This window comes from Populus alba, chromosome 11 (assembly GCF_005239225.2).
Source record: "Populus alba chromosome 11, ASM523922v2, whole genome shotgun sequence".
Taxonomy (NCBI): Eukaryota; Viridiplantae; Streptophyta; class Magnoliopsida; order Malpighiales; family Salicaceae; genus Populus; species Populus alba.
The window spans coordinates 14,629,703-14,652,785 of record NC_133294.1 but is presented as its reverse complement, the minus strand read 5'-3'; the positions used below and the strand labels follow the sequence as shown (position 1 = coordinate 14,652,785).

Sequence of the window (23,083 nt, the reverse complement as noted above, 5' to 3'; positions counted from 1 at the left end):
CCTCTTATAGTTTGATTTTTTTTTTTTACTTTGCCTTTATGTTTTAAAAAATTACACTTTAAATTCTAAATTTTAATAACTTTACAACACTTTAAATCTTGAAAAAACACGGAGGCAAAGCAACAAACGATCAAACTATAAAAGTTTTAGTGTGATTTTTCAAAGAAAAAAAAAAAAGGAGTTTGGACAACATCATCTTGTGATTTTATTAAAATCAGATTGGAGCTTGACCATACCACTTACCAACTTGATATGTCATGAGTTTACCGACAGTTGTTTAAAAATATTCACTAAGATATTACCGACAACTTAATCTATACCTGCAGCTGACCACGGAAAACAAAACTAGTAATCACTAAGTTTCTATTTTCAAATTGAAAACCCAATAAATTAGCTTAATTTATTGCTGAAGAACACATCATAAACTAGCTAGTTCCGATTATCAATTATTAGGAAGAATATTGCTAAATATTGCTAAAATGTTATACAGGGCAAGGATTAAATTTTATTCTTCCTGCAATTCATGTTGGTGATGAAACAGGGAAAGGATTCAATTACTAGTTCAAAAAATAAACAAAATGTAGCAGTTTAATTCAGTATCAAAGAATCATCTCAACCCAATAACTTAAGCTGTTAGGTGAGGTTCTAAGATATGATTTATATTATTCACTAACACACCTCTTCAAGTGAAAGCCCTTTAAGCTTGAAACTTGTACAGACTCACATTACCTTGAGCATAATTTTTATCAAATAAATAGGGATGGTGAGATTCGAACTCATGACCACTTGGTCATTAAAGCTCTGATATCATGTCAAAGAACCATCTCAATCTAATAGCTTAAGCTATTAGGTAAGATTCCAAGATTTTCTAACACTCAGATAAGTGGCAAAGGAGCTTCTGCTCGAAGATCTGGCTGTTGCATGGCAACCGCAACGAGAGCAATTTGAGAGAGATTTACAAGCCAAGCGTCCCGATTGCAACCTGCATTGCAACCACAGAAATGACAAGGGAAATCCCAGTTCTTACCTCGCAAAAAAGTGCGTTCAAGAACATGGATTTTGACACAGAAATATCAGCTGCGGGGAGAATGGGAGAGACAGGCAGTCATTCTCGTGCAATGATCACCTCAGTGCAATCCAATATGGTGAAAGATCGCATAATAATTTAAGATTTTGCTGTCAATCATCTCGTTTATGTTTATCAATTGGACCTACTTGAGGATACTCCATTATCCACTTGAGATTTGCACCCTCTCCCCTCCTCTCTCTCTCTCTCGAATTCTCTTTTTGAGAGGAGGTGTGGGATTTAAAGCTTTTTTTGTGAGCTACTTGCAGAAGATTTTAGTTTGATTCTTATTCATCTTGGATGAATCAACTTCCATGATAAAACGAATTTCTTCCCGTTAAATCCAGAAGCAATAATTAGTGTTTTATGCCATTTTTAATAGCCAACGTACGTTTCTTGCTTGTAGTTTAATAAAAAAATAAAAAAAATTATTTGCAAGAGACGTCTTGAGGCTAATTAATGGCCTTTTCATCATAAATGGAGTTTATTAGGAACTCCACAAACCAGACATAATGATTTTATCTGTGAAAGAATGTGATCCCTTTTCGAGCAGCATGGCATCAATGGGATCTTGGTCCCCCACCCTTCTTTCACCGTATGTTTTTTTTTTTTTTTTTTTTAATCTTATAAAATCTAATAATTGAGAATTTGATTCTCCTTTTTTCTCCTCTTTTTTCATATTTAATTTAGTCAACTAAAATTAATTAAGAAGAAACTTTTGATGAACTTGATTCGGTGATGAAAATCAGAATATCGGATCATTGCTTTTGACGCCAACACCAATTCTCGAAACCAAACACATTAATTAATCCATCTCCATATACGTTTAATTAAGCAATAAAAAGAATCTAATTATCTTCTTTTTGCTAAAATAATCAAATATTATTTCATTGTCAAGATGGTTATCTAGTAGATAATTCAGTAATAAAAACTTGAAATTAAAGAGTTTGTTCCCCTATGATCTCATGCTCGAGTTTTTTAGGATTAAGCCACTGAAAACTTATATGATCGTTAACTTTAAAACTTGTAGGATTAGTTGAGGTACGCGCAAGTTGGTCCGGACACCCATGTTATTAAAAAAAAAATAAGAATAATTAATTACTCTTAACAGAGTGATTAAGAACTCGAAATGTCGGCTTTGGAAGAAATTATAGGTAATTAAAGTAAGGTTGTTAAAACGTATCAACTCACTCTCCATCTTTCTTTCTCATCAGATGGTGGCTCAACTCACTTCTTTCTTTTCAATTTAGGTGACTCATCTAATCCTTCCATAAAATGTTAGCAGATATATATCCACAAACAGTGTTTATGCTATCAACCGCCATTGAAAGAACTTCCTAACCTTCATGAATCCAAGGGCCAATCATGTCAACCCAGCACTGTGTGTTTGGTAATTAGGAGATCTTCATGAAAAGGAAGAAAATATACAGAGACCTTTCTTCCTCGGAGAAGTGAAGGCACTCGGTGATCTTAATTTGTTCGAATTTCACAGTATTTTGTTCTATCAACATCTAAATAACTAAGCAAAATCATGGGCATCTTTGAACGCTGTCCTAGCTCTATTATGATTAATTATTTTACTTATTTAATCTCAGGAGTTTAATGCAAGACCTATAGCAGAAATATCATTGGGATTGAATTGAATGACTTATTACACAAATTGTATTTACAAATAATTAAATACACAAAAGGGGCATGAAAGAATAACAAAAAATTGCAAAGTAGTTAGATTTTTTTTTGAAAATAATCACACATTTTAAATTTTTTAAAAAATTAGCATAGGTCAAAAAGATTTTGGAAAATATCATAGTTTTAAAGTATGGTATTTTAAAAAAATATATAAAAGACAAACAAAACTTCTAAAATAATTGAAAAGAGTTTAACAAGATGAATCTATAAACATTAAAAAATGTTATTAACAATGAAAAGCGTTATTTACATATAACATTTTAAAAAAATTAAATTATTCATTGTTTTTTGACGAGGCGTGTTTGGAATAATTAGTTTTAAAATGTTGTATTTTAAAAAAATACAAAGAAAAGAAATAAGATTCCTATAATAATTGAAAAGAGTTTAGCAAGATAAATCTATAAATATCAAAAAATATTACCAATAATAAAGAGCGTTATTTACATGTAATATTTAAAAACAAGTAAATTATTCATTGTATTTTGACGAGACGTGTGAATTATACGAATCATAGTTAGTAATTTTTTTTAATAGTTGTAGATTTATTTTGTTGAGTTTTTTTTATCATTAAAACTTCCATATGTCTATGTATATCATTCTTTTGTTCTTTCTAATCTTCTTTGAGTTTCAAGCGTAGTTTTTTAAAATATTGCATTTGAAAACCACGAAATTTATGGGTTTTTTCCAAAACTTTATCCAAACGGAAAAACACGAATTTAGAGATATATATTGATAGCTAAGTACTTGGCTACCAGCTAGCGCACAGTTGACAGGAGGGAAAAGGATCCCGATCAAGTGGAGGCACTACCTGGAGTGTGCAAAAGAATGCAGACCCATCTGGGCGGAGCGTGAAGACACGCGCAGAGGCTACATGTCTTGATTTCACAGTTGTTTGTTCCTGCTGAAATTTAGCCATCACCTCCAATCCCATCACCCAAGGAGTCCTTGTAGTCAGGGCGCTGAAGTCAATGCCACGCACATATATATATATATATATATATAAACACTATCTGAGCTTTGCGCATTGAGATTCCAAAGGAAAACTTGGCACTGATGCTGTTGGCCAAAAGTTCCAAATACAACCAATACACACTTGCAATCTTTTTATAATCCCAAAACACAGACTTGGCCATTTTCTCCCAGGCCATGGCCAATCAATCCCAAAAAAGAGCATACAAAACATTTAGGTTTGAGTGAAAATAGCCAACCCTGCGGTAGAAAACAGAAAGTCTAGAGAGAGAGGTACTCTATATATATATATATATATATATATATATATATATATATATTCTTTTTCTTTTTTCGTGTCTTGACTCTTTAAGTACAACAACACCAACATATTGCAAGGAAAGGAAACCAGCCCTTTTACCTCCCCCTCCTCGTCTCTCTGCAAACCTTCTCTCTCTCTCTCTCTCTCTTTCTATCTCTATCTCTCTCTCTAGAGGTGGTGTCGTGGTGGTGGAAGAGGAAATCAATAAGGGAGCCAAGGGAGGGAGGTAGCTAGCTAAGCTTGGTTGTTAGTAGAACAATTCTCGATGGAAACCTCAGCAAGATTTCAAGAAACCAGAAACCCATCTCCAATAAACTCGCCTCATGGCAATGGAAGCAACAATGGGGTCCAAATTCACACCTCAACAGTCACTCCAATACCCATCTCCAGATCTGACACTAACCCTTACCCAACAACCTTTGTCCAAGCAGACACTTCTACTTTCAAACAAGTTGTCCAGATGCTCACTGGCTCAACAGAGACAGCAAAACAGGCTTCCTCGAAGACAACCCAAGATCCACCAACAACACCGACTCAAACTTCAAGAAACTACGCCATCCCTCCTATCAAGAACATGCCGGCCAAGAGACAACAAAACAGCTTCAAACTTTATGAAAGAAGAAACAACAGCTTCAAAAACAGTCTCATGATCAACACTCTATTGCCTAGTTTTGCCAACAGTAGTAACGCTTCCCCAGTTACCGGGTTTTCGCCAAGAAACAAACCAGAGATCTTGTCTCCAAGCTTGCTTGACTTCCCTAAACTTACACTTAGCCCTGTAACCCCATTAAATGAAGACCCTTTTAACAAGTGCTCACCTTCTTTAGGGAATTCATCATCAGAAGAGGAGAGAGCAATAGCAGAGAAAGGTTTTTATTTGCATCCATCGCCTATCTCTACTCCTAGAGATTCAGAGCCCCAGTTGCTGTCGCTTTTTCCTGTAACCTCACCGAAAGTCTCAGGCTCTTCTTCATGAAAATATTCAAGTCAAAAGGATTGATGATGGGCTATGGATGGTTTTGAGGGAAAGGTAGAAATCTTTGTGTTCAATTGTACAATTTGATCTCTCTTTTCATCATATATTGGTAAAGCCTTTAATTAATTTGTTTAACCATTTTCCCTTTCCCTTTCCTTTCCTTTCCTTTCTTTTTTCAGGTAAATTTTCTAATAATTGGGGACTATATTTTATCATTATATAAAATTATTTAGGTGAATCTCCTTTCTTCCCTTTTTGTTTCTTAGGACTATCAACATGGGCAAATGAATTTGACTGTGGATGTATTTGTGTGTACATTACTGATTTTCAAGAATTTTTGTAGGAACTTTAGTGTTCTTTCTTCTCTTTTACATGCATATATGAGCTCTCTTTTCCTCTCTTATAGACCCATGAACAGTAGATATAAAATTGAACTTTAATCACCAAAAATAGGGCAAACATTTACAAGCTGCACTGAAATATTTAAGAGTTGAAAAAGAAAAAAGTATGTGGTGTGCTCAATCATTCTTGGAGCAGACTGCATAACAATGTTAAGAGGCAAATTAATCAACTTGTGTGGAGATAGAGTATAAAGATGTTCTGCAATTTTTGATATGTAATGCTTGATTTGGTCCTGTTAAGTTAGTTAATCAGGTCGATTTCCACTTTGGGATGCTGATCAAGCTCTCTTAGATGAAGGTATTTTTTGTCCTACAATGACCCACAAACTAGAAGTTCAGCAATTAAGTTCACCCACAGTTTTTTTAACATTTATAGTATTGACAGAACAAAAAATATATATAGTACAAGGGAGAGATTACACAGTGGAAAGAAACTTATACAAAGTGGGATCAGAATTGAGATCAGAACAGCTGAATAGCTCAAATTATTTACCATTAATGTCATAAATACAGAAGCATACTATTTTTTTACTGGTCTCCTGTTCTTTTCCTTCTCTAGTTTATTTTTCTTTGGTCTAATGCATGCTCTCATTATAGGACACAGTGATTTCTGCCCTGGATCCTTTGGCCAACTACTACTTGGTATAAGATTTTCTTGCAGTCTGAGTGCTCAGAGTCTTGATCAGTACCCACCTAGAGAACTGAGAGATAATGAATTCGAGGCATCCTTAGATATTTTGGGTATCTAGCACAATTTGTAAAGTGCGTGTAAGGGAACAAGACAACTTAATGAACTATCTCAGTTTGCTTCTTTCAAGAAGGAAGTGAAGTCATTGTCCTTAGCTAGAACTTTCAATTGCTATGCAAATATGGTATCATGCAATGTTATTGTTTCGTTTCTTACTCTTTTTTAAATTTGAATATATTGAGCTTAAGGTGTAGTCGTTTTTTGACTTAAGAAGAGACCCTGTTATCATGGGGGGAAAAAACATAAGAAAGGGTAGAAAAAATAGAAAAAAGGGAAGAGAAAGTGGACTTGGTTATGATGATGATGATTGAAAAGGAAGGAAAGATAGAGTATGAGCCGAACAACAAAAGAAAAGCAGAGAAAATGTGAGGGACTTTCTCTTAAAGTTTTACTTAGTCATTCATTATGTCTGTATGGTCTAGTTAGGGCATTATTTGACAAAGAGCTGCCGTGATCTTTTTGTACTGGTTTTGTTGCAAGTTGAGCAACTTTCTGTGGCTGTTCATCATAAATTCAAACTTGATATTAATTTCCAACAAAAGATACCAATATACACATCAGTTCAAGATGTAAATTCTTGTGACTGGCCGGCCAGCCATAAAAGACTCAAATCCTGTTCACCGCGAAAGGAAAATAAGAGCTTGCACCGCTGATCATGCATGCTAGTGAATATCTGCAATGATCAGACCGCCAAGTCCACTTTTCGTGGCCTAGTTTTCAAAGTTTGGAAAAACTATACATCTATAGTGCCTCCAGGCTAGTAGTATTTCTTGGACAAAAGAAAAGGGAGAAATCTCAACGAGATATTGATTTTTTTTTTTCACAGTGTTCGTCAACAGGTCTTAATGATTTTCTCTTTGAAAAAACTAGCAGAACACATCCATTCCCTCTCACATGTATGATTGAATGGTGGATAAATTATATGATCAAGACTTCAGATGAGCAACCTCTGGCCCACCAAGTGCAGATTCATACACTAGCTATACCCGCATCTCTTCGGTGGTGGTGTCAATTGCGTGCTGCTGTGTGGTTGTGTGCCGTCACTGTTTTGGGCCACCACAGAGCACAAAGGTATTCAGGGCATGTTGTGTATTGTGTAAGGTATTCAAGACATGTTGTGCATGGTGTAGTTCATGACCGCAAAATAAATACTTTCTTGGTTGTGGTTGACTGGAGCACACCGTTGAATTCTTAGGCCAACCATACCTTTGAGCACTCCAGCTACAAAATAATCTAAAATTTATGGTCCCAACTGTTTTGCTCATATTTCTCCGGTCGCTGCTGACTTAGGTTTTGTCCGGCATTACAGTACATCCGTGTTTAGAATCCTTCATGTGACAAGGGCCAGCAATATAAAGTCGTGACCTGTGTCTATTATGATCTCATAGTAACCTTTATTTCTATTTATTTCATAAGAAAAAAGGTGAAAATTACTCTTGAAAAAATATAGAAATTAATGTAGCAAATGTGTGACCACCATGTAGATTAATAAAACATTCTTTGAATCCTTCAACGGAAGTTGCGACCACAACGAAGGGAATGACCTCAGCTCACAGATGGTGACAAACTTCATAATTTAAAGGGTCTGGATTTCTTCCTATCTTCCAAGAACTTTGAATTTGTCGTAATCCAGTATTTGGCATTGGTAAAGGATCATGCTTGCCTAGTCGTCAGAATAATATTATTATATGTTTTTATATCCCTTTTGAATTTTCCAACAAATCAAGTGGTCACAATAATAATTAGAATCAAAGCTAGAAACAAATTGAATTTAGCACTTGCAATAAAAAAAAAATCATTGAGATGATGGCAGCTTTCTCAAGCATTATTTTTCTATTTCGACATAGTAATTAAATTCTATTTTTATATTCTATTTTATGGCCGCTGAATTCGTACATATGTTTGGATCAAATGATCAATTCCGTAGAGTTTTAGGAACAGTTGCTGATTTATTTATCTGGGGGTGGATTGAAAGAGGTTGCAAACCAGGACAGAACATAATTTCTAATTTGGTTTATATAATTGGCTAGAAGACTTAAACTGTGCTTTGTGCTTTGGTTTGCGTAGCTGATAACCATCCATTTGCTGTTTTCTTATATGAATTGTGTTCAATTAGGTATGTTAATTTCTGGAATAGTTCATAATAAATTTTGTTTTCCAACACAATCTGCACTTCTTTTATTTCCTTCCAGATGACAGCCTTCAATTTGCAGCTCTTACCAGTTTCAATAATTAAAATCAATTCCCTCAACCTGCAGTTGAAGTGCTATCCATCGCAATGTGCAAAATCGAGCTGTGGAGATGAAACCAGCTTGTGGAGCGCTGCTACTTCTTTTGATTTTAAAAACAACTGATTTTATTTATGTGCTCGAGTAATGAATGATACATCATACATTAGCAACAATACAAGTGCATATCTTCTTTCAGATTTCCAATCAAAACTTGATTTTTAGCATGACAAATGTTATGTACTAATCTGCTCAGATTTCAGCGAAAGAGGTGATCGTCTTGAAACTTTGATCATCTGGAAGAGGCGTGTTTCCTGGTCGGTTAGAAATCATCACCTCCAAACCTGACACACGCATGAAAATTCAAATACCAACACAAATGATAGCATGAAAGAAAAAAGATGGCCTTTTCTTTTTCCAAGCATGGCGCTGAACATCCAGAACTCAGTTTACAGAACAAATATCTGCTCTTAACTCAAGATTCATGGCTGGAGATGAGTAAACTTCAATGGATGCCATTTCATAACACTTAGCACCGGAGTAAATTAGCTTCTTTTTGACAAGCTGAAGCAACATGAAAGTGTTTTCTTTGCAAATTGGGACACTCCGTGCAATTCAGCTACAACTTGTGGGCAGTGACATGGTTTGTTATTAGGGGCTATCAGGGGTTCAACTAACGTTGTCTTATTCCTAATACTCAAAACAACGATGTTGACAAAAAGAAAGGAAATCCATTGAACTGGTTAAGTAACTCGAGACTTGTAGTGAAACGATGCACTAGGAGGATTTTGCTACTGGTCTTGCAGCACTTTATAAAATAGAAAACTAAAAGCAACTTGTTACCTGCTGCTTTTGCAGCTACAGCTTCTTGAAAGACATCCGTCAGAAACAAAATGTCAAATGGTTTATTAACTCCAAGTGACTCTGAGATTTCAATATAACTGCGTATCTCTTTCTTATTCCTGCAAGAAACAGGAGTAAAGAGTGTTATCAAAGTCCAAATTTTAAGTGGAAATGTAACTTGGGAAGCATCTATAAAACTTACCCCACTTTGGTGTCAAAGAATCCAGACAAATATTTTCTCAGGTCTCCATAGTTTGTCTTTCCAAATATAAGTCTTTGCGCCAGCCTGCTTCCACTAGAATATATATACACCTGAGGCAACATAGAAACGGTACATAATGGCACAAAGAGAATATACATAGTCAAGGAGTTGATTACAATCCGGCAAGCAGAAAGCCTTTTGAGTCACAATCAATCAGCTCAAGGAACTAGGTATTCGTGTTTCAAGGGCCATCCCTTCTCATGCATTTATACAATGGATCTCTAGCTCTTCAGTACCACCAACAACTATTATTCATATATTCCAATTCTCATTTGTCTATTTCTACTTTTGGGTGGGCTTTCCATCCCTTATGTTCAGATAGCAATTGCATTGTATTTTGCATGTAACGGATTGCTTAATATTCAAAACTTTTTACACACAGTATAATATCCATTATAGCTATTCGTATGAGGAACTTCATATTTAGCTTAATAGACTTTATGTAACACCTTCTTTACAGCTGGACTGAATTGCTATCTAACACAGTCCAAGGAGTCATTATGTTGCAACATCACTTCAGATGTAAATACCATTAGGGACCAGTTATTAAAAAGAAATATATGACATGCAGCACTAACATCCTCTTCTGTCTACAACAGTAACAGTTCACAGTAATGGAGTATTTCAGGATAAAAATGGGAAGCAAATTAGCATGTGATCTTTAGAAATTACTGTTTGAATCATTCAAAGAGAAGTGAGAATTTGCTTTGATGGGTATTTAGCTTCATTGACAGGTGGAAACCAAACTGCAACAGTGACATTTCATGCTAGCATAAACAAAAACTAAATGGATAAATGTTGAAAAATAGAAATAGGAAGAACCTTTATGCCTAAAGCATGCCACTTCTCCAATGCTTCTGGAACGTCACCATAAACTACCCCTTCCAGTTCATTATTCTCATATCCAGTTCTCCATATATGACCCTGCATCAATAAATTTTAATATCACAGAGTACCAAGCATATTTATTGGTTACCAACTTTATGTTTCTGAATACTTACTTGTAATTGTTTAATGCAGTGATCTTTCGATCTGCTTTTATCATTTCTTCCACGTTAGCAACCAAAGCTGAAATTACCTCCTCTTTCCCAGCATCATCTGTTGGAATAGGAACAGCACCATCAATACCTTGTTTCAAGTCATCTTCAACCTACAAAAACAGATTTAACAGCTCATGCCAACATATTTCCAAAGTCCCTGAACTACTAAACTCATAAATTAAGGGCAATGATCAACTCCTTGAGCAAAAAAGAGACCAAGAAGTGCTATGCTTGGCCATCCAAATCCACTTTATGACAAGATAATACAAGAGAAATTCTGGAAATGTTTTCTTCCCATTCACTAAGAGAGTTACAATATATATATACATCAAGAAGTATCAAATCCCTTAATTCTAGGAAAACATAATCATATCCTTTAATACTAGGCCTAGACAATAATTGAGAACTTTAGAGAGAATCAAGGGATATACAGCTATAACAGAAATTAAACAAAGAAAGAAGAATATAGTGACAGCTATGAAAGAAATAGAATATACTGACAGCTATAAAGGAAAGACTGACAGCTATTAAAGAGATGAAATAAAAGAGAATATATTGACAATGCTAACATCCCCCCTCAAATTGATGCTGGAGGATTACTAAGCATCAATTTGCCAACCAAAAACTGATGTCGTGGTCGAGTCATGGATTTGGTGAACACGTCAGCAATCTGGAGATCAGTGGAGATATGTGGAAGAGAAATAACATGAGCATCGACGGCTTCGCGGATAGAGTGACAATCCACTTCAATATGTTTGGTGCGCTCATGGAAGACAGGATTCGTAGCAATCTGAATAGCACTCGTGTTGTCTGCATGGAGGAGAGTAGGAGTAGTCTGCGGAAATCCCATCTCGGCAAGTAGGCCACGAAGCCAAACAATCTCTGAGCAGGCAGCGGACATGGCGCGATATTCAGATTCGGTCGAGGATTTGGAGACTCGAACTTGTTTCTTACTTTTCCAAGAAATCAAGGAATCACCAAGAAACATACACCAACCGGTAACAGAGCGTCTGGTATCAGGACAACCAGCCCAATCTGCATCACTGTATGCAACAAGACTAAGAGGAGATCCAGCTGGGTAGAATAGACCACGGTTAGAAGAACCAAGTAGATATCGAATGATGCGACGGACTGCTGCTAAGTGTAGATGACGAGGAGATTGCATAAATTGACTGACTTGCTGAACAGCAAAGGAGATATCAGGTCGAGTAATAGTAAGATAATTCAAGCTGCCAACAAGTTGTCGATACAAAGATGGATTAGGAAGAAGATCCCCAACATCACTTTGAAACTTAACATTCACCTCTAAAGGAGTATCTACGGGAGAAGAAGCTTGAAGACCGGCCAAAGCAATCAAATCATGAGTGTATTTCTGTTGGTGCACATAAATACCAGAAGAGGAAGAATGAACCTCCAAACCCAAGAAGTAAGTGAGAGAACCAAGGTCCGTCATATGAAAGGAATCCCGAAGGTGTTGCTGAAGTCTGCTAATCAATGTCGAATCAGTGCCTGTAATGACAATGTCATCGACATAAACAAGTAGAAAAACATACCCAGTAGATGTTGTGCAAAGAAATAATGAAGAATCATATTTGCTTTGCACAAAAGAGAAGCGAAGCAAGGTAGTGCGAAACTTGTCAAACCATGCCCGGGGAGCTTGTTTCAAACCATACAAGGACCGCTGCAATTTACAAACAACCGATGTAGAAGATGAAACCAAACCCGGTGGAGGTGCCATATAAATATCCTCTTTGAGATCACCATGAAGAAATGCATTTTTGACGTCCATTTGATGAAGTGGCCAACCCTGTGAAGCAGCAATGGCAATAATAGTGCGCACAGTAGTCATTTTGGCTACAGGGGCAAAAGTCTCTTCATAATCCACCCCATATTCTTGTCGATTCCCCAGAGCAACCAACCGAGCTTTATAGCGGTCTAGAGTGCCATCAGAGCGAAGTTTTATGGAATATACCCATTTACACCCAATGGGTTTAACGGATAAAAGACATGAAACAAGATCCCATGTATGATTATCCTGAAGCGCACAAAGTTCTTCCTGCATGGCGGTTTGCCAACACTCATGCTGGACAGCCTGTGAGTAACATGATGGAACAATAATATTGGATAGAGTAGCAGAGAAACCAAACCTATCAGGAGGATAAGAAACCCTCGAAGAACGACGAAGTGCAGGCTGCAGAGGGGAAGGTACCGAAGCAGTCTCAGTAGCAGGATCAGATGGTGGGTTAGTCTCCGGAAGAGCCAAAATTGGGCGCCGTCTTTCATACACAATTCCAGGTTTAAACCGCTCAAATGACGACACATCCTCAAAATGAGGAAGAATAGGAGCATGCAATGAAGATGCAGTAGGAGTAGTAGTAGGAAAAAAATATTGATTTTCAAAGAAGACCACATTGCGAGAGACTCGAAATTTGCTACAACTTAGATCATAACAAACAAAACCCTTGTGAGAAATACTATAACCTAGAAAAGCACATTTAGCAGACTGAGCAGAAAGTTTGTGGCGTTCATTAGAAGGCAAATGAACAAAACAGACACAACCAAAAGTATGCAAATCAGAGTAGCTAGGAGCCTCATGATATAGACGATAATAAGGGGAGTCGAATTTTAACACCTGGGAGGGCAAACGGTTGATTAAATAAACAGCAGTAGACAATGCTTCAACCCAGAATTTAGAGGGAACAGACGAGTCAAGCAATAAGGTTCTAGTGACATCCAACAAATGTCGATTCTTACGCTCAGCAACCCCATTTTGTTGAGGTGTATATGGACAAGAACGATGTGAAATAATGCCCTTTTGTAGTAACAAATCATGAAAGTCATGTGACATATATTCCCCACCCGAATCAGATCTTAATACCTTAATACCAGTAGAAAATTGGGTTTCAACATAGGCAAGAAATGTCTTAAAGACGGAAAGAACCTCAGATTTGGAACGTAGGAAGTATACCCAAGTAAACCGACTATAATCATCAATAAAAGTTACAAAGTACTTGAAATGAGCATGAGAAAGTATCGGTGAAGGTCCCCAAACATCACTATGAATAATATCAAAACATTTTGTGGCACGACTACCATGAGAAGGAAAAGGAAGAGTTTTACTCTTACCTAACTTACATGTTGAACAATCAATCAAGGCATCGAAAGAAGAAAATTTATCTTGATTTCCCAACAAACCAGAATTCAACAATCGCGATAAAACAACAGAATTTGGATGGCCTAAACGTTTATGCCAGACTTCACTTTTATTTAGAACATTCGAGCATGCAAAAGAAAGACAACTAGGAATGGAAAAATTCAGCGGAAATAAGCGTCCAACTTTAGGCCCCTTCGCGATTACTTTCCCCGACACCTGATCCTGCACAAGACAACCATTACGAGAAAAATGCACATCACAGTTATCATCCACCAGTTGACCAATTGAAATAAGGCTAGTAGACAGTTCTGGTGATACAAAAATATTCGTGAAGGTGGGATCAATATCTCCAATTTTAGTGATGGGTATATGACCACCATTAGCAACCTGAATTTGTGATGAACCATGATACTCTCGCACATTCTTAAGCATACTTGATGAGTTGGTCATATGATTTGAAGCAGCGGAATCAGCAAGCCAAAGTTGTGAATTGGAAGTATTACCTTGTAGCCCTAGGGCCGAGAGGGCTGTAATGATCATTTGCTGCACCATTTCTGGAGTAAGAGAACTGGTAGCGACTGTCACAGATGAGTTTTCAGATACCACCGCTGGAAAGGCTTGTATTTTCCGGTTTTGAGGACGAGTGGGACACTCCTTGATAATGTGCCCTTGCTGTTTGCAATAATTGCAGAACTTCTTTCTACAATTGTTAGCTATGTGGCCATATTCCTTGCAACTATAACACTGAACATTGCCCATATTCCGGCCTCTACCTCTTCCTTGGGCAGCAAAGGCAACTGCAGCTGGGTTGTCCTGCTTTAGAGTACTTTGTGTAAGGATTCGCTGTTCTTCCCGCAGTAATTCCCCAAAACAAACATCCAAGGAAGGCAAGGGAGCTCGGCTCATCAAATTTGAGCGAGTAATCTCAAATTCAGATCTCAATTTCATGAGAAATTGATCACGCTTGCTTTGCTCATGCACCTTCTGAATAACTGAGAGGGATTCTACTGGAATCTGGGCATAAATGATATCAGTATATTCTGCCCATAGATTCTGAAAACCAGAATAATACTCCTGAATAGAAAGATTGCTTTGAGAATAATTAGAGATGTCGTGTTCTAATTGAAAACGTCTAGCATTGTTATCTTGATAGTAAACCTTTTTCAGATATTCCCACATGGTTCTTGCTGTTTTGTATGGCCTCAGATTCAGAATAATGAGGGGGTCGACTGACCCTAGTATCCAGGACATTACCCGAGCGTCCTTGACCTTCCATAAAGACAGTTCTTTAGCATCAGTAGGGGCTGGATCACTCCCATCCACATGACCCCACAATTCTTTTCCTGTGACAAAGACTTGAAACTGAAATTCCCAAGCTGAATAATTCTTCCCAGTAAATCGGACACCAAACAGATCAGAATTGTTTGACATCTTTGTAGTGATACACACAAAAAAAATCACAGAACCAAGAGAATACAGACCTCAGCTGACAACCAAGAACCAAACCAAAAGAATCAAGAAACTGAGAGTCCTCTGTATCTAGGACTGATCCAGAATAATCCAGAAACCGAAAACAGCAAGAAAGAACCTGATTTTGGGATACAAATTCAAAGGTATAGCTCTGATACCATGACAAGATAATACAAGAGAAATTCTGGAAATGTTTTCTTCCCATTCACTAAGAGAGTTACAATATATATATACATCAAGAAGTATCAAATCCCTTAATTCTAGGAAAACATAATCATATCCTTTAATACTAGGCCTAGACAATAATTGAGAACTTTAGAGAGAATCAAGGGATATACAGCTATAACAGAAATTAAACAAAGAAAGAAGAATATAGTGACAGCTATGAAAGAAATAGAATATACTGACAGCTATAAAGGAAAGACTGACAGCTATTAAAAAGATGAAATAAAAGAGAATATATTGACAATGCTAACACTTTATACCATTTTGAGCAATACAAAAGGAATTCAAGTAATTGTTGGGCGCTGACTAGACATGGTAAAAATAGAAGCATTGCAAGGGAGAGTTTCCATCAGCCAATTGACTACATCACAATCACATGCAACAAGTCCGGATATCCATCTCTACTAGCTGAATTTTCCATTTTCTAAGATTGACAGCATATTTGCACTTTTTCTGGAACATCCAAAATTCTAGGGCCCTCTATTGTGATTATGTTCCTAACAAGTCCTTGTCCAATACAGAAATTGCTGTCTTTCTCTCCAGTTCTACTTTTTGGCGTGCTTCTCTCTCTCTTTTTTCTTGTTCACAACAAACCAAGACATTTTACCATTGACGTTCAAAAGGAATAAGGAGCGTTAGGTTTCAAAAACTATTAGCAACTAACTTCTTAACACACTTCCCGTAAATGAATAGCAATCTTTACCATCTTTGCACTCAAATTTCAAATGATCAATGTTACAATTCCACCAGCAGCATGCAATAGAAACCATAATCAATCTGGTACAACATATTAATTGCTATCGTACCAAAACTTCTAATAATGATTCTTACTTGTGTGCGCAACAACTTTATATCATCGTGAGTTTCCGCAGTCTCATATGTTGCAGACAGATGCCTCCCAACATTATCATGGGCATATGGAAAGAGAACATCAGCAACAAATATTATTGGAGTAGTAGTTCCCTCAATGTCAAGAACAATGCAACGCTGCAACAAAAACAATTGAAGAATAAAAATGTTTATTTGATACGAAAAAAATATTTGATAACAGAAAAAAATTCAAAACTGTTGCAGATTTCAAACCACAAGGGTATGGGGCCAACATAAATCACAAGTTTTTGTTAATCCAGTGTAACATGCATCAAAATTAAGATACAGAGAATATCAGTAATGATAAAGGCATCATTTTAAGAACTTACTGGCAATGGTCCAGTTCCATTATCTGAATTGTTCATGCCTTCCTTAACCACCATTTTTACGTTTCCATTACAACCTAAAACTCCTTTGACCTTTTGAATTGGGCCAATCTAGTCCCATTTGATGAAGTTTTATAGCAGCATCAAACAGATAGTGATAACATTCAGCCTGAAAGATTTGAAACCAATTTAAGTAAAGCTCCAAACAGCAGTGATATAAAAAAGAAGATTTGGAGATACAAAAATTATGTAAAATCAAAACTTGTCTGAAAGGAATTGAGGATACAAGATTACACACACGCAGCTAGTTTTGGGCTAGAACCATACAAATATATTCTCTCTCAAATATATTATCTTATAGTGCCGAGGATGGTACAACCACATAGATAGAGCAGGAGTAGATATATGTTGCATCGATCAAGCAACATTTTGTCTTGAAGGTGTGAAACGTTATTAGATATTGTGCCGAGCATTATCATGTCTAGTAAAAAATTTCCAGGTGTAAAAGAGATTGAATATGCAAGCCAAATCAAGAAAAAAAGGCAAGAAACCCCATGAAAGTGGGTGATTATTAAAAAAAAAAAGAGTCATTCATGCACAATCAGCTGTCATTTATGTAGGAGCTTTGTTCTAAATTTTGATTGGGGGGGGGGGGGGGTTTCAAGCTGATGTATATCCTGAGGTTTTCCTTGCTTGGCAAAATAACACCAATTTTAGGGTTCAATCATCAAACTTCCTAAGGTTTCTGCTATAGTGCATTAGAGAAAATATATAGCAACAAGGAGTCAGAGGGGAAATTGTTCAGATTAAGAGCAGTAAACAAAAATAAGAAACTGGAAAAGAAATCTTTTAACAAGAGATCAATAGAACCCCTTTGCATAGCTAAATTTATTTCAACATTTTATCAATAGTTTGAATGGCGTCCCAAGTCAAATATCTATTGAATTCCAGAAACAATGGCAAGTATCAGTGCAATATGCTTTGCCCATGTTAACTTTTCTCTTCACCTTCATTAACAGAAGGAAATTAACATGTGATTCAAAGATTCAGAATTTGAGATTCACTTCAGATTCACAGCATTTCACAAACAGCTAGCTAAAATCAACTGATGATAGATAACTTTTATGATTGATCAACTGATGACAGATAACTTTTATGATTGATCTGGCCCTTTATCACTAAAATTTACAATGATGATCATGTTAATCAGCATACTTAAGCAATAGTGCACACTACATAACAGAACAGTCAAATAACAACAACAAATAAAACTAATGAATTTCCGTGTAGTTGCCAACTTCACTCAGATCCTTCAAAAGTAGACACAAACCTGGGTTTTGTCACTGATCCATGAGTCTCCCCATATATATATGTCATGGTTGCGAACAAGCACAGATGTTGTTTTTGGTACGCTTCAATCTGAAATATATGAGTTCTAAGTCGTCTAAAGCATATCCCACTGAATAAACAAAAGAACTGGAGATCAAATAAAAGTTTTCCCACATTCTCCACATATCTCCACATTATCCACATTCTGGCATGTTCTAAATGCCACCCATCATTATGATAGTGAGCTACTAAAGAATAATAGTCAAGAGATCATTGAAACAATAATCAAGCAAAATGGCATGATGAAACAAGCACAAATTTCTCCAACAAATATTTGATGGGACTACAGATCTACACATGGTGAGGTCCAGCTCACAAGGAATATTTGATTAGTTGTTACCACGGTATCTTTTGTTCTACAGATGATCACAGAAAGTCAAATGTTAGAAACCAAGCTACAAATTATAGATGCCAACAAACAAAAGAACATACAGCTTTAGCAAGAGAATCTGTAAGCTTGTTTTCATAGGCTGTGTTCTCTATTATTGGGACAACAAGTTCATCATAGTAACCATGCCCTTGAATTCCTTTTATCATCTCCATATAGGTGATCTGTAAATGTAAAAAAAAAAAAAAAAACAACAGAAGCAAGTCAAATGAAGCAGTGAGAAAAGAGTAGTAGTTGAAAAAACAAATCATAGGTGATGCTGTGTACAATTTTTAATGATGCATGACGACAAGATTTGGTTTTTCAGGATGCATGAACAACCAAACACAATGCAAAACCTCTTCTAACGACTTTGTACAGCTAATAGTTGTTTCTCTGACATGACAATACTGATACTTTTTCAGTAATAAAGACATCAAGAATACCACCCATCTAAATACCCATAATATGTATATATAAGAGAGATATTTACTCAGTTAATTTCACTTGCTCTATTAGTAGAAATCTAATGATACCATATGGCAATTGTTTCGTAACTGCAGATTACCCATGTATCTCACCAACTAGGTTGGTTTTGATGTTTCCTGCCCGCTGCCCATTTGCTTCCACCCCATTTAGAATTCTTTAAATATGAGATTAAATAAATCCATTTCTGATTCTACTGTCTAAAAGCTTTTACTAAAAGTAATAAAAAAAATATCTGAATTGTTCCATTTGTCCTGCCTTTTCACACGTTTCTTCTCATTTTCTGATCTTTCCCCCAACACCCCTATCACAAAACTTTCATTCAAATCACAAATAACAAACCATCTCAACAGCAAAAAACTAGGAATTTTTATTACTTAGTGGATCATGCTTAGCTAATGTTATCATTTAGTATGATCAAGATAGGCTCTCGGATTGGAGAACACTCATTCATTTAATAGATAAATATTCCGCAACTGTGATAAGGATATAAAATTGTTTGTTTGCATTGTAATCTGTATCCTCCTGTGTTTGACCACTGATGATTCATCCAGCTCAAGTATCGCATGCCAATACTTTCAACCAAGATAATATCCTCAAATGTCATCTTTCCCCATGAAATAAAGAGTAAAAGTTGTGTCTACATGTACAATAAAAAGCTCACTCTGTTTCTCAGATGCAGGATTCCACATGGCCCGCCAAGATTGATTTTGAAAATATCAATGGAGGTGGTTTCTTTTGGAGGGGAGGGTTGTGGGAACTTGAAGTTGCTATGTTAAAGAAACAACAGGAATAAATTTAAAAATTCCAATCACTTGTAAATTCAAAAAGAAAGAGCTACCCGGACTGTGAATGACATCTCCTGCATTACGCATGTCATATGACTGCATTACACCAGAATAACTGTTAATTGTGACGCTGAAGAAAAAGTGAAATTTCACCTTATCATGTTAATCCGGATATGAGATTATGGAAGCTGCAACTCCTAAAAAGCACATGAAATCTGCCATTTCATTATATTTTTTTCTCCGTTTTAACAGTGACCAATCACTAACTATTAGTAACTAGAAAATAAATATAGCATCATAACTACCATCACAAGAAAGAATTCAAAGAGACATGCCATTTGCATTAATAAAGTTGTAAACTTAATGTAAGAAAAAATTATGCTTAGAACACTCCCATGTAGCAAATGTTAAAACAATTCAAATAAGAACTCACTATTGTAGAATTACTGTGCAATATTGCACTAATAATAAATCATTGTTTCAGATTTGAAAGTTATTGATAACAACTCAAACTCCATTCTTTATGTGCTATCAAGTGGAGGACATAATCGAACCAATACCTTCAGAAAAAGAGAAGCACAATCAGAACATTTTGGAGGCTTGTGTGGGTAAGGCTTCGGAGATGGCGAAGACAATATAGACCCATTTGTAGCGAAGACATACATGTCCTCTGGTTCCATTCTCTCCTTCTGCACTCCTGCCCAATTACAACAAATATTCAACTTAGGTCCAATAAATTTCCCATTAGTCAACAACAAGCCATAAAAATACACAAAAAAAAAAATATAATCAAGTACTAACACCAAGTAAAAGAAAATTAAATGGATAGAAACACACAAGGAACTAAGCACATATACATACAACTAAGCTTCAGTATCAAATAAACAATAAAAAAGAAGCAATGCAGCAAAACACACAATCAAATTAAGCTAAGAGGAAAAAAAAAAAAAAAGGAACCCAGAAACCAAAACCACATAACCAGACACAAACATTAACAAAACCAATCAAGAATCCATAAAAAAACACAAACTTTTAACACATAAGCCAACCCTTAAAAACCAGAATATTTGTATTACCAGAAGGAGACATGAGAATAAGCTGTTAGCGCTTAGGGATAGAATCATCATGGGCCTTAATGGTGATGCTACCACCAGTCCCAGACACCCATCCAAGGCTGTAGAATTGTTTGCAAAGATCAACAATTAACACCCCTGTGTCTTTAACTGCTTTGGTCTCTAAATAAGCTTGTGATGCCACCTTTGCTGCTGCCATTCCTCCATCCACTGCCACTGCTGGTGGGGCTGCTGCCATTTGCTTGCTTTCTCTTTCTAGAGAGGGACAATAAATACAAGGACTCTAGAGAGAGAAAGACTGCTGCTTTTATTCCTGTGATTCCAAGGCTGCTTCGGTTTAATTTTATGTTTCAAAAGCGTTTTTAAGAAAATATAATTAGTGCATAGAGTTAATCAATTTGTGGGCTTAGCGTGAAGAAATTGTAAGAGTTAATCTGGTCATTGAAGAACTATTGTAACTGTAATCATTTATAGTTTTCACCAGACTATTACATTAGTGCATGGAGTTTGCCCTTGGTTTATTTTTATTAATTAATAGGCATGTATCACACCATTTTTGTTGTTGAAAGTCCTGTAGCCTGTGAATCATGCCAGTCAAGAGATCACTAGCCCACCACATAAAAGAAGTAGAAAAGGAAGAAGAAAGGGCCCTTGTAAGGGAAGGAAAATGAGCTAACTTTGCCCTAGTGTTATTAAATCAATTAATGGAGAAACAAAACAGCCCACAAACTTTAGCTATCCAAGCTAAGCCCATACGAAGTTTTCCGGTAAAATTGAAATATAATAAAAGAAATATAATTTTCCAGGCATTTATAAAGTATAAAGTTTATAAAAGTAAAAATTAGATGGGAAGAGAGGTTCAAGTAAAATAGACTTTAAGCTCGAGGCAACTCATCTAGGCCTTACGTTTTTTTGCTACAATTTTTTTTTTCATGGAGTTATTTTTTTCACTCATCAATATTAGATTCTGATTTTTTTTTTCAGAACTCTTTTAATAATACTTAAAGGATAATCAAAGTTGTTAGTGGGAGAATTTCTTGATCTTATTATTCTTAATATTATTTATAAAAATAAAAGTATTTATGGTTGGTTTTTTATATATTATTTTAATTGAATTTTAAAAGAATTTCATCTGTTTATAGTTCATAACATTTTTTATATAAATGGACTAAATAAGAATGTTTAAGATTGATTTTTTTGGTACTATTTTAAATATCATGCAAGCATATAAAGAATTCAAATATACATATTGAATACGAGCCAAACATATACATATCATAAAGATATATAAAATCGAGTTCAAGGAAGATTGTCCTTACCTAGTTTAAATTAAAAAGCATAAAATCTATCTTTATTTAATGAGTTTGTAAAAAATTTTGCGATTTGCTTCTTCGTGACCACAAAATCAAGAATAATATCACCTTTTTAAACATAACCATAAGTAAAAATGATGTCTATTTTTAATGTTCTTAGTACTAGAATGTTGGATAGGGTTTTTAGTCAAATTAATATCACTAGTGTTATCACAAAATATTGGAATATGGTTTCATTTAAGACTAAAGTCCATGAGAGTTTTCTTCATCTAGAATATTTGGGCACAACATGACACAATGTCAATATATTTAGCTTTCATAGTGGAATCTGCCACCGAATTTTGGTTTTTTTTTTTTTTTTTTTGAATTTGAGAAAACCTCATCCTCTGAAAAGCGCACTTTGTGAGCCCAGATAGAATTTTGGTTTTTTGCTAGACCATAAAACTAAGGTATGTCTTATGAATTGACAAGTCCTATTAATGCCTTTTCTATTGACTATGCAACCAACCAGGTTGAAGTTCAAAAAATAGGTCAAATCAAAATTATCTATATGAAAGTGTCAAAAAACTAATTTGATTATGCCTTTTAAATATTTAAAAAATATGCTTAACGACACGAATGTTAGATTCTCCAGGACTAACTTGAAATCTAAATATATAAACAAATGCTAAACATGTTATTGGATTTACTAGGCATTAAATAAAATAAGTTTCTTTTCATACCTTGATATCTTTTGATTTTTATATCTTTATCTTGTTTATATTTGTCCAGTGTGGTGGTACGGGGGTAGTGATAATTGGAATTGGACTTAAACCTATGAATTCTATATCAAATTTTAAAAATCCAAGTAAATCTATCAAGAACCAAAAAATTGTTAGCCCTGTTAATAAAAGTGTAGAGAACCACAAAACATATATTTATTATTTTCACAAAAAAAATGGAGAGAGAGAGAGAGAAATGAAGAAGAAAAGAAGAAAAAGATGAGAATAATGTCTAGTAATTCTATGGAAAAACATGATTGATTTGATTTTTGTTGGGTTTTCTTGTTTGAGACCAAAAGAAAAGAAACGAGAGATCTTTATTTTTTGTATATATAAAA

At 35.5% G+C, this 23,083-nt stretch overlaps 3 protein-coding genes across 5 annotated transcripts; 1 reads left to right on the top strand and 2 right to left on the bottom strand.

Moving 5' to 3' along the window:
- The first annotated feature begins 3,784 nt into the window (after positions 1-3,784).
- LOC118038410 (VQ motif-containing protein 4) lies at positions 3,785-6,305 on the top strand. Of its 3 annotated transcripts, XM_035044758.2 has the most exons (3): positions 3,785-5,055; positions 5,181-5,234; positions 6,000-6,305. In XM_035044758.2, exon 1 carries the CDS (start codon positions 4,291-4,293, stop codon positions 4,999-5,001), a length of 711 nt encoding a protein of 236 aa, XP_034900649.1. In that variant the 5' UTR covers positions 3,785-4,290; the 3' UTR covers positions 5,002-5,055; positions 5,181-5,234; positions 6,000-6,305. The 3 variants fall into 3 exon arrangements, with proteins under 3 accessions (XP_034900649.1, XP_073268593.1, XP_034900648.1); XM_073412492.1 differs by lacking the exon at positions 5,181-5,234 and having other exon boundaries at positions 3,785-5,110; XM_035044757.2 differs by lacking the exon at positions 5,181-5,234 and having other exon boundaries at positions 3,786-5,055.
- Positions 6,306-8,480: 2,175 nt separating this feature from the next.
- Positions 8,481-10,605, bottom strand: LOC140954274 (probable bifunctional methylthioribulose-1-phosphate dehydratase/enolase-phosphatase E1). Its single transcript, XM_073412266.1, has 6 exons — positions 10,562-10,605; positions 10,485-10,530; positions 10,306-10,407; positions 9,424-9,533; positions 9,222-9,340; positions 8,481-8,722 (listed from the first exon to the last, which is right to left on the bottom strand). Exons 1-6 carry the CDS (start codon positions 10,603-10,605, stop codon positions 8,631-8,633), a joined length of 513 nt encoding a protein of 170 aa, XP_073268367.1. The 3' UTR covers positions 8,481-8,630.
- A 5,502-nt stretch (positions 10,606-16,107) lies between these two features.
- LOC140954323 (probable bifunctional methylthioribulose-1-phosphate dehydratase/enolase-phosphatase E1) lies at positions 16,108-20,909 on the bottom strand. Its single transcript, XM_073412265.1, has 6 exons — positions 20,705-20,909; positions 20,159-20,295; positions 19,626-19,694; positions 18,390-18,509; positions 16,572-16,679; positions 16,108-16,359 (listed from the first exon to the last, which is right to left on the bottom strand). The coding sequence occupies exons 1-6, from the start codon at positions 20,907-20,909 to the stop codon at positions 16,108-16,110; spliced, it is 891 nt and encodes a 296-aa protein (XP_073268366.1).
- Between the last annotated feature and the right edge of the window lie 2,174 nt (positions 20,910-23,083).